We start from the raw sequence: 12687 nt of genomic DNA, 5'->3' as shown, positions 1-12687 counted from the left end.
GCAGTCACTTAAGAAGCTGTTAAAAATGATAAGACAATCTTCATAAACATTAACCCCAAAACCAGAATGGTGTGTAAACACAATGTACTAACACTAAGTTACTTACTCTTTAACAAGAGTGACTTATTACAAGTTATCAGTACACAATGATATCACTGTGTAAAGACAGTATTATCTGGGGTAAGGTTAATAATTTCATAAGTGACTGAACAGGAACTCCCACCCAATTTTATTTTACAAAAAATCACCAAGTAAACAGAAATTTCAACTGTCCATTACTTCCATACTTGGCAACCAGTAAGATGCCTTATCCCTCTCTTCTACTGCTTTCCACATCTCATGAGGCCAGAAAAAGGGTAATTTTCTTTTTTTAATTCAAAGGACTTTATATGCTAATTTAAGAGTACTTCTCAAAGTTATGGTTGATGCCTGCACTCATACAGCTATGGTCATCATGGTGTAATCCCTATGACACTCATTATTTCATTTCTTTTTGTTCTGTTCCATGGCTTCCAAGGTGGTTCAGTGGTAAAGAATCCACCTGCCAGTGCAGGAGATGTGGATTTGATCCCTGGGTCGGGAAGATTGCCTGGAGGAGGAAATGGCAACTCACTCCAGTATTCTTGCCTGCAAAATCCCACGGACAGAGGAGCCTAGTGGTCTACAGTCCAAAGGGTCGCAAAGAGTCGGACACGACTGAGCACACACACAAGACACAGGCAGATTCAATCCCTGGGTCAGGAGAATCCCCTGGCGAAGGGCATGGCAACCCACTGCAGTATTCCTGCCTGAAGAATCCCATGGACAGAGGATTCCTGCAGGCTACAGTCCATAGGGTCACAAAGAGTTAGATATGACTGATATGACTTAGCATGCACGCATGGCCATTTATTATTATTATACCATTACTCCAACGGGGTTCAAAACGTAGGGGATCACATGGGAGAAAAGGAACACAAACCCATTCTTATTCTCGGAAAAACAATCTTAGTTTAACTTTTTTTAATAACATGTATATCATAGGTTATCTTCTAGAACACAAGAAATTCTGACAATCTGAAATGTTAACATTTAAGGAAGAGACTGAGGAAGATTAAAAAGGGAACAGTCTTAAACCCAAGTTTGACATCATTAAAGTCTACTTTATAATTGCAAGGATTTAGCAGCAATTGTTAACATCTAACCAAGCACACTTACAGTGCTATGGCTAGAAAACAGCATAGCATTTGAGAGGAAAGGAATTGTTGGGAAGTTCCTGGTGGTCCAGTGGCTAGCACTTGGTGCTTTCACTGATGGAGCCTGGGTTCAATCCCTGGTCAGGGAACTAAGATCCTGCAAACCTTGTGATATGGACGAAATATTTTAAAAAGAGTGAAGGAAATGTTATTTTTTTACTGCTGCTGCTGCTGCTAAGTCGCTTCAGTCGTGTCCGACTCTGTGCGACCCCATAAACAGCAGCCCACCAGGCTTGTCTGTCCCTGGGATTCTCCAGGCAAGAATATGGGAGTGGGTTGCCATTTCCTTCTCCAATGCATGCATGTATGCTAAGTCGCTTCAGTTGTGTCTGACTCTGTGCGACCCTATGGACAGCAGCCCACCAGGCTCCTCTGTCCACGGGATCCTCTAGGCAAGAATACTGGAATGGATTGCCATTTCCTTCTCCGTATTTTCTTACTATTACACGACTAATATCTGAAAAGATAAATTAGAATTACACGGAATTATTTGAGTAGATAGTGAATGATCTGTTCTTTTCCTTATTCTCCATTTTTTCCCCTACCTGTATGTTTTTCAATCCTTTAATATTAGTTGTAAGATTGGGTAAGAATGTTTTAATTTTCAAACTTACTTCATTTAGGAACTACTCAATGAAACAGGACAATATATATGTTTTGTTCTGTTTCAGAAAAACCTATTTCATTTTAACCTATTTAACTATGCTGTGTTATTTAACTGAAATCATAGAATCTAATTCTGTTTTTCTCAAGAGTTTATCCTTACTGAAATGAATGTTTTTGTCTCCCACAACACTACTGAATAGACATGAATCAACTAAGTTATTTGGGAATGCTTCACCACTCTTGATTAAGACCAACATTCTAATACACCCAAATAGTCTAGCTACCCCTACCCTGCTGTGCAGCCTCATGTCATACCACCCTCCCAGGCAGAAATGCCATGCTGGCCAGGCTTCGTTCAGTCTCTCCAATTTACTTGGCTCTCTCCAACCTCAGGGCTTTTTGCATGTGCCAGTCCCTCCATTTGGAACATTCTCCTGCCTCTGCTCCCTGTTTACCACCCTACCCCCCAACCCTTGTACATCCCTGCCCGTACACCGAGTGAACCCATGATCTCTCCAAAAATCACTTCTTCAGGGGAGTTGTCTCTGACCTTTGAGATTAGGTTAATTTCCCCTCTTATACATCCCAGAGCATTAAGTACCTTACTTTGATAGCAATTATTGCAGTTGTAAACGGTATTTTTGTGCGACTATTTGAATGAAACTTTATGGTTAGAGATAATGCTTTCAATCATACATTATGCTCATAACTATTGATTTTCAAACACAGACATAAAAATACTGGAAAAAACCCTTACCTGGGGGAGGCTCAAAGAAGGCTTCCTGCTCCTCCTCGATGGGCTCAGTGTCGTTGTGCGCTGTTCGTTTGTGCATGGCCAGTGTGGAGATCTGCTTGTATGTCTTCCCACAGTGATTACAGTTGTATGGTTTGGAGTGAGTGTGAACAACATGATGTTTGTACAAACTGGAATATTCTGTAAACCTTTTGTCACACCCAGGGACTGTACAAACATATGGCTTTTCCCCTAAGAAAAGAATGGCACCGGGGAAAAAAAATCAATTTTCAGTAATGAAGGCATAATCATTCCATACCTTCTAGGAGGTGGACGGGGAATGAAGGGGGAGGGAAACCACTAGTAGCAAAAGTAACCAGTTGTCAAATCCCTTTCTATCCTGCTGTAAGGCACAGCATAAGAAAAGACTCTCTGACTATGGTTTCAACTTGGCTCAAAAGGTGGTCTGCAACCTGAGTCATACCCCACACTTGAATACCACTTTTTGTTTAATTTCAAGAAATGTGAAAAATAAGGATGGAGATATTTACTGCCCAGCTACAAGCTTTGATGAGGACTTTCCAGGCAATCCAGTGGTTATGACTAGGCACTTATACTGCAGGGGGCATGGGTTCAATCCTTGGTTGGAGAACTACGATCTCATATGCCACACAGAAAGCCACACACAAAAAAAGCATTGATGAAACTGTTCTTGTTACTTATAACTAGATAATCTACATATCATTAGTGATACTATATTAATAATGGAAATAATAAATGTAGGGAATTCCCTGGCGGTCTAGTAGTTAGGACTCCACACTTTCACTGCAGAGGACCTGGGGTCAATCCCACAAGCCACTTGGTACAGTCCAAAATAATAATAAAAATAATAAATGCAATTATTAGTATAATGTATGTAGCTTACCCTAAGGGTTTTATAAGGATAAAAAACAAACATTTTCTAAAAAGTGTATGAGATATAGTCTGGACACATATTTCATATTAACTTCACTTGACTTCTTGCAACCAATCAAAAGCTATTAAATATTCACTAAAAACAATTCAATGCAAAGCAATTCTTTTTCCATGAAACAGTCTGAGAATAATACAGGCAGTGCACATATTTTTAGAACTTTTCATTATATAAAATTTTAAACATACACACAAGTATAGAGAAACAGTGCAATAAACCAATCATTTAGCTTCAACTATCAATTATTAGCTTCAACTATCAATTACTCGCCACACGTTTGCCCCCTCTGAAACAACTCCATGTACATTCCATCTCATCCATGAGTATATCTGACTGTATAAAAGATGGATGCTTTTTATAAAGAACAAAATTACCAATAATTATTTAGTATCACAATATCTAGACACTGTTTGTATGTTGTGGGAGGGTGCCGCGCAGGGAATCTAACACAGTGAGGGAAACCAAACTGGAACAAATTAGCCTAATTGTAGTTTAAATGAACACTTTTAACCACTTAGAAGAGGTATGGGGGCCAGGGTTGGGGAGGAGAAGCTAAAGTAACTCATATATACAGTATTTAATAGTCTCAGTCTTGGACTACCTGGAATAGGGAAAAACTACAAACAAAGATTTAACTCTTCTTGGTGGGCTTGTTTATTCTAGTACTATGGGCAAAACAGGGCTTCCTTGGTGCCTCAGACAATAATGAATCTGCCTGCAATGTGGGAGACCAGGGTTTGATTCCTGGGTTGGGAAGATCTCCTGGACAAGGGGATGGCTACTCACTCCAGTATTCTTGTCTAGAAAATTCCATGGACAGAGGAGCCTGGCAAGCTACAGTCCATGGGGTCCAAAGAGTCTGACATCACTGAGCAACTAACATTTTGAAAGGCAAAACAACTTGGAAACCATTTTAGACATAATAAAAGACTGAATAATGAATAAATGTATAAATGCTGTTAGAAGCCAAAGCTCTGACTATGGAAGAAGGAAAATGCAAACATGGAATGTGAGAAGAAAAGAAAGAGCTCTGTGGGATGAACTGGAATTGGAGGTACTGGTGTGAACTCAGTCTCTGAAATGTGCTTATGTGTGTAAACATGCATATCCTACTCGTTCTCACTTTACACCTTCCTAGGGTAACTCCCATCTTTTTCACGGTTCTAAACACGGTAAAACCATCCACAAATAGTAAAATCACTAAGGTAATCTGTAATATACATCTTAGACATTAAGTATTTGAGATTACGTCTTGTCCTCTGCCCAGCCCACAATCTCAAAATAGGGCAGGTTGAAGTTTTTATCTTGGCGAATGGTTGTGGAGGGGCCATGATGAGGGCAAGACCAGGCAGGAAAATGTCAGGCAACTCCAATTCAGAGAACCAGCCCTACTCATATTCAGGCTTGAGCAGTGACTGCCACTATGTGGCACCAAACCACAGTCAAGATAGAAATACATGGGCAGTGGGGGTGGTTTGTTTTTTTTTGGTTTTGTCTTGAAACTATAGTTTTTACAATTGAGGTGTAACTGACTTACAATATTATATTAGTTTCAGGTGTATAACATAGTGACTCAATAATATTATGTATTACAAAATCATCACCATGATAAGTCTGTCAACATAACAAGTTACTCCAATATTATTGACTATATTCTCTATGCTGCACATCATATAACTCAAGTTTATTTTATAATTGGGAGTTTGTACCTCTTAATCTCACTTATCTATTTTATTCATCCACCAATCCCCTGCCCTCTGGCAACTACCAGTTTTGTTTTCTTTATCTATGAGTCTGTCTCTATGTTTGTTTATTCATTTGGTTTGTTAAAGTTCCACATATAGGTGAAATCATACAGTATTTGTCTTCCTCTGTCTGACATTTCGCATACCCTCTAAGTCCATCCATGTTGTCACAAATGCCAAGACTTCATTCTGTTTTATGGCTAATACTCCACTGTATGTTTGTATGTAAATGTATCACACTTATCCATTCACCTATCAATGGACACTTAGGTTGCTTCCATATCCTGGATATTGAAAATAATGCTGTAATAAACACAGGGGTGTATATATCTTTTTAAATTAGTGTCTTATTTTCTTCATTCAAATACCCAGAAGTGGAATTGCTGGATTGTATGGTAGTTCTATGTTTCATTTTTGAGGAAACTCCAAACTGTTTTCTGTAGTGGCTGTACCAATTTACATTCCTACCAACTGTGCAAGAGGATTTCCTTTTCTTTACATCCTTATCAACACTTGTTACTATCTTTTTGATAATAGCCATTATGACAGGTGTGAGGTGATATCTCATTGTGGTTTTGTTTACCATTTCCTGAGTGATAGCGATGTTGAACATCTTCTCATGGAGACATAAATGGATCTGAGTTGCACTTTAGAGCTCCCTAATGGCTAGGTGCAGAGAAGGCAATGGCACCTCACTCCAGTACTCTTGCCTGGAAAATCCCATGGACAGAGGAGCCTGGTAGGCTGCAGTCCATGGGGTTGCGAAGAGTCGGACATGACTGAGCGACTTCACTTTCACTTTTCACTTTCATGCATTGGAGAAGGAAATGGCAACCCACTCCAGTGTTCTTGCCTGGAGAATCCCAAGGACGGTGGAGCCTGGTGGGCTGCCGTCTATGCGGTCGCACAGAGTCAGACACAACTGAAGCGACTTAACAGCAGCAATAGCTAGCTGTACTCTCAACTGGGTCGGTCATCTCATCATCCTTCCAAAATGGACTGCATTTTACACAGCTGAGTCTTATGCTCCACTTATACATAATGTGGATTTTTGTATTATCTACTTGATGATCATCAGCCAATCTTTTCTTCCAACCCAGACCCACTTCCTGGGTCAGGCCAACATTTACAACTACCTACTGGATATCCTTGAGGGGGTTTCCCTGATAGCTCAATAGATAAAGAATTTGCCTGCAGTGCTGGAGACCCGGGTTTGATCCCTGGGTTTTAAAGATTCCCTGGAGAAGGAAATGGCAACCTATTCCAACATTCTTGCCTGGAAAATCCTATGGACAGAGGAGTCTTGCGGGCTACAGTCCATGGGGTGGCAAGAGTCGAATATGACTTAGCAACTAAACCACCATTGGATATCCTTATTTTAGTGACTTTTAACCATGTATGCATTTAAAAGACCTGGAGGATTTTTAATATATACTGATACCTGGGCTTCACCTCAGTAAAACTGTCAGAATCTTTGCAGACAGGATCTGTGGAATCAGTCTATTTTAAAAAGGTGAATCCGATGTACAGCCACATTTGAAAGCACTACTCTACCTGCATATTCCAAAGATCATAATGACCAAACTGAATGTAGGCATTCCTTTTAGTGGTGGTTGTTTAGTTGCTATGTAGTGTCTGACTCTCTTGCAACCCCATGGACTGTAGCCTGCCAGGGTCCTCTGTCCATAGGATTTCCCAGGCAAGAATATTGGAGTGGGTTGCCATGTCCTTCTCTAGGGGATCTTCCCAATCAGGGATTGAACCATCTCCTGCATTGCAGGCAGATTCTTTCCCACTGAGCCACTTGGGAAGCAGACATCCCTCTGACTGTAATCTAATTTGCCCATAAAACATGTTGAATGGCTAACTTTCTATATTCCATTACTTTAGATGGGAAAAATAGTTTTCCCAATCCATCTAAAAACCCCAACCATTTACCCCAAATATTACAAAAAGGTTCTTAACCCACCAAGAATGTCTGCATAAAATGAAGCACTTAAAACACCATTTATCTAATTATTAACACTCTGAACTCAGTAGCATGTATAAGTTTGTGTGTAATACACAATAATAGCAGAGTATCAAATAGGAATTTTGTTTTCTTTCTACACCACAAACATGTACTATAAGTTTAAAATGAAATATCTTAAAAATATTTGGCCATGTGATGCAAAGAGCCAACTCATTGGAAAAGACTCTGATGCTGGGAAAGACTAAAGGGAAAAGGAGAAGGGGGGTGCAGAAGATGAAATGGTTCAATAGCATCACTGACTCAATGGACATGAATTTGAGCAAACTCTGGGAGATAGTGGAGGACAGGGGAGCCTGGTGTGCTGCAGTCCAAGGGATTGCAAAGAGTCAGACACAACTTAGCAACTGAACAACAAATCTTAAAGACAGATAGAAAGGAATTCAGATTACATTAGCAAAAGACAATTTTTTTCTAATCTACAGCCATCTTTTCCAGGCCTCTGAGGTTTTCACAGGATATTCTACTTTCTTAGGAAACACAAATAATGTAGGCAAGATGATGGCAATAATGTATAATAAAAAAAGTAATGTATAATATACAATGTGAGTATAAGATATGACTGCATCAGAAATATTACCACAGTGTATTCTATGTTCTCTCATTTAGATTCATATGCAACTTAAAATCTTTTCCTTTTATAGAAAAATGCATGTATCAAGTGGATTCATTATTGTGGGGTTTCAGTTTGAATCAAATTATGAGTAAAAATTTTACAAACCATTACTGCAAATATACAGATGGTGAGAGTTCAGGTGGTGAGGGAAACCCAGAGAACTATATACTGCAAACCCACACTATTATCTTCCCTTCCCAACCTGGTCTTCCTCATCTTAGCATTATCACTGAACCTATCACACAAGCTAGAAGACAAGTTCTTCTCATTCCTCATAACTAAGTTGGTCATCAGGTCCTTTGCTGATACCTCTTCAATGTCTTTCATTTTTATCCTTCTCCATCTCACTCACTTAAAATATTCTAATGGCCCTTAATCAGTCTCCTTGCTTATGGCCTCATCTCCCTTTAACTTCTTTCTATAGCATTGACAGAGTAATTCTTTTCTAAAAAAAGTAAATTTTCTTTAAATCTACCCTCCTCTCTATCCATCAGTTCAGTTCAGTTCAGTCGCTCAGTTGTGTCCAACTCTTTGCGATCCGATGAATCACAGCATGCCAGGCCTCTCTGTCCATCACCAACTCCCGGAGTTCACTCAGACTCACATCCATCGAGTCAGTGATGCCATCCAGCCATCTCATCCTCTGTTGTCCCCTTCTCCTCCTGCCCCCAATCCCTCCCAACATCAGAGTCTTTTCCAATGAGTCAGCTTCGCATGAGGTGGCCAAAGTACTGGAGTTTCTGCTTTAGCATCATTCCTTCCAAAGAAATCCCAGGGCTGATCTCCTTCAGAATGGACTGGTTGGATCTCCTTGCAACCCAAGGGACTTTCAAGAGTCTCCTCCAACACCACAGTTCAAAAGCATCAATTCTTCGGTGCTCAGCCTTCTTCACAGTCCACCTCTCACATCCATACATACCACGGGAAAAACCATAGCCTTGACTAGACGGACCTTTGTTGGCAAAGTAATGTCTCTGCTTTTGAATATGCTATCTAGGTTGGTCATAACTTTCCTTCCAAGGAGTAAGCTTCTTTTAATTTCATGGCTGCAGTCACCATCTGCAGTGATTTTGGAGCCCAAAAAAATAAAGTCTGACACTGTTTCCACTGTTTCCCCATCTATTTCCCATGAAGTGATGGGACCGGATGCCATGATCTTCGTTTTCTGAATGTTGAGCTTTAAGCTAACTTTTTCACTCTCCACTTTCACTTTCATCTAGAGGCTTTTGAGTTCCTCTTCATTTTCTGCCATAAGGGTGGTGTCATCTGCATATCCAAGGTTATTGATATTTCTCCCGGCAATCTTGATTCCAGCTTGTGCTTCTTCCAGCCCAGCGTTTCTCATGATGTACTCTGCATATAAGTTATATAAGCAGGGTGACAATATACAGCCTTGACGTACTCCTTTTCCTATTTGGAACCAGTCTGGTGTTCCATGTCCAGTTCTAATTGTTGCTTCCTGACCTGCATACAGGTTTCTCAAGAGGCAGGTCAGGTGGTCTGGTATTCCCATCTCTTTCAGAATTTTCCACAGTTTATTGTGATCCACACAGTCCAAGGCTTTGGCATAGTCAATAAAGCAGAAATAATGTTTTTCTGGAACTCTCTTGCTTTTTCGATGATCCAGCAGATGTTGGCAATTTGATCTCTGGTTCCTCTGCCTTTTCTAAAACCAGCTTGAACATCAGGAAGTTCACGGTTCATGTATTGCTGAAGCCTGGCTTGGAGAATTTTGAGCATTACTTTACTAGCGTGTGAGATGAGTGCAATTGTGCGGTAGTTTGAGCATTCTTTGGCATTGCCTTTCTTTGGGATTGGAATGAAAACTGACCCTTTCCAGTCCTGTGGCCACTGCTGAGTTTTCCAAATTTGCTGGCATATTGAGTGCAGCACTTTCACAGCATCATCTTTCAGGATTTGAAACAGCTCAACTGGAATTCCATCACCTCCACTAGCTTTGTTCATAGTGATGCTTTCTAAGGCCCACTTGACTTCACATTCCAGGATGTCTGGCTCTAGGTCAGTGATCACACCATCGTGATCATCTGGGTTGTGAAGATCTTTTTTGTACAGTTCTTCTGTGTATTCTTGCCACCTCTTAATATCTTCTGCTTCTCTTAGGTCCATAGCAGTATCCAAATTTATTAATGTACCATTCCCAAGCAGTATCCAAAACTTATTAATGTACCTTTCTCAAAGTAAAGGGATTGCTATAGATGCCTGAAAATATTTCCAGAGATATCCTGGGTCTGTAGAATGTAGCCTGAGAAATACTACCTTACACAACTAACATTCCATTCTAAATGTCTTTTAATTTTGAATTATCACAAGTTTACTCTTAATATGAGTAATAATAATTAAAAATTTCTGATAAAACTAATGTATCCTCTCATTCTCCTCTCCATTCCCATCAAAAATACAACCACCTGAAACTAATACAAAATTATAAATCAATTATATGTCAACTATAAAAAAAATACAACCACAAAGCATAGCATCAAATTAAAAGCTTTTGTGCTGTAAATGGCACCATCAAAAAAGTTAAAAAAAAAAAAAAGAACAGGAGAAAATATCTATAAAAATTGGATTGTGGTGATGGTTGTATAACCTTGTGAATATACTAAAAAAACAATGAATCATATAGTTTAATGGATGAATTGTATAGTGTATGAATTATATCTCAATAAAGCTGGTAAAAAAATATATACAGATACTCTGCAACAATTATGTCTATGACCCCTCCCTAAATCAACTGCCCTTGACATGTTTTGTCTATCTCTGCATTTCTGATGCCTAGCAGGGGAACACACAGCAGACATGCAGTAACTATTGCATAAATAAATGTATAAATGCCAAAGTGAAGTTTGTTCAAGTTATGTAATCCACTGCTGTGGCAGGAAGGAGGGAAGAGATTCCTGCAAATGGTTTATGGGAGAGGCAGGAGTTAAAACTGAGCCTTGAAAGACAGAAGACTAAGAACTAGAGACCGTTACCTGTGTGTATTCTCACGTGGTTTTTATAATTGGTTGCACTGGCAAATGCCCTCCCACATCCTGGTTCTGTGCAGTAATAAGGTCTTTCTCCTGTATGTGTCCTAATATGCACTTTTCTAATATTTGATGTTGTAAAAGACCGACCACAGCCTTCAAAGTGACATTTAAAGGGCCTTTCTCCTGAAAACACAAAGGGAAATACATTAAATGGTGCAAAAATACACAGATAATTAAAATGTCTTATACTTCAATTCTGCTTAGGATCATTCATGCTCAGACTCTATAGCCTTTTTGTATTGAGTTTCCCTTTGTTTTTCTTGTTTTATTTTTTTCTGCAAACAGCACTGTCTACTCCAAACGTAAATTTACATAGGAAAACCTGAATAGTATTCAAAACTCATCACTGATTACATGACTTTCCAAGACGGGAGTCATCCAGAAAGGCATACTAAAAAATGAACTGAGATAAGCGACAAAGAACTACATATCACAAAGAAATACAAAAGAAAAACAGAGTAAAGCATAAGGATTAAGTTAGAATAGCCTTGGAATCCCTAAAAGCTTATCTCCTCCTTTATTTATTCTATAACACTTAAAGAAAAAAATTTTTGGTCTTTTTAAAATCTAGTGTCTCATACATAATATGCATTAAAAATACTCACTGAATATATTATTATTCTCAGGAGCTTAGAAACACCTGCCTTTCATATAACAATAAGAGCATGAATAGAACCAGGGACCTACAGCTTTGTTCCTGAACACTGTAAAGCCAGTCTGGAATCATATTTGAACTAAAAGTTAAACACTGATAATGGGAAGAATCCTCCATGAAAATTTGCTAAACTATCTCAGAATACTTAGAAATATCTGGGGACAAAGTGATAAGATTACATTTAAAACATCTGCAGTAAAATCTCAAACTAAATGACCTTATGCTATCAATATATTACTTAGTCAACAGCTTATACCAGCATCTCTTATCAACAGTTTCTGAAACTCTTCCAACTCTAATCCAAAGCAAATAATTACCTTTATAACACCAATCAGCAAATAATCAAATATAAGGAGAGGAGGGGAGGGGAAGGAAGATTTGAACAAAGTACCCCGTAGGAAAAGGAGAGAAGGAATTTAAAGGGTAGGAAAAATGATCACAAGAAAGGAACAAGCCTTTCTTTCTGTGGGGCTGTAAGGACGTCAGATTCTTTTCTTTTTATACGAGCAGCTTAAAGCAGGAGAAGCCATGCTAAACAGAAGAAATTGAGTGCCTTAGGTTCTGGTCTCAGTTGGGCTACTAAGCAGACATATAATCCTAGGTACATAAGCCTGTTGCTCAGATAATTCCTGAAAACTGAGAGGGTTGGCGGTCTAGGGCCACTGCTAATCTTTTGGAACACGGAACCCACTGAGAATCTAACAATGTTACAGGCCCTCATCCTGGAAAAAACAGACCTGCACAAATGGCAGACTACATGGAGTTTCATGAGTTTAAGCGAAGCCCTTGATACTGACTCCCTGAAGCGCTTCCAGAAACCACTTCCCCAAGAGCCTCCCTGCAGATGAAGAACTCCTGGCCTAGATAGAGTATTTCTTCACACCAGTACCTGTATGAGTTCTGATATGTTTTTGTAGATCTCCTGAAGTTTTGAAGGATTTGGTACAATTGTCTTCTGAACACCGATATGGCTTTTCTCCTGTATGAGTTCTGACATGACTTTTTAATCCGTAACCTTTAAGAAAAATTTAAAAGAAATTTAATT

The 12687-nt window shown here is 39.2% G+C and overlaps 1 protein-coding gene across 5 annotated transcripts in view; it reads right to left on the bottom strand.

Moving 5' to 3' along the window:
* ZNF143 (zinc finger protein 143) overlaps window positions 1–12687 on the bottom strand; it is a 66212-nt gene that overhangs the window by 17223 nt on the left and 36302 nt on the right. For all 5 annotated transcript variants that reach the window (XM_025266636.2, XM_006051582.3, XM_006051583.3 and 2 more), the window contains 3 exons: window positions 12532–12657; window positions 10931–11110; window positions 2599–2826 (listed from right to left, as the gene is read on the bottom strand). In XM_025266636.2, coding sequence (XP_025122421.1) covers window positions 2599–2826; window positions 10931–11110; window positions 12532–12657 — 534 coding nt within the window. The remainder of the gene's footprint in view (window positions 1–2598; window positions 2827–10930; window positions 11111–12531; window positions 12658–12687) is intronic.

The sequence above is a fragment of the Bubalus bubalis genome, chromosome 16 (assembly GCF_019923935.1).
Source record: "Bubalus bubalis isolate 160015118507 breed Murrah chromosome 16, NDDB_SH_1, whole genome shotgun sequence".
Taxonomy (NCBI): Eukaryota; Metazoa; Chordata; class Mammalia; order Artiodactyla; family Bovidae; genus Bubalus; species Bubalus bubalis.
Note: the sequence above shows the minus strand (reverse complement) of the source record. Positions and strands in the feature narration are given on the sequence as shown.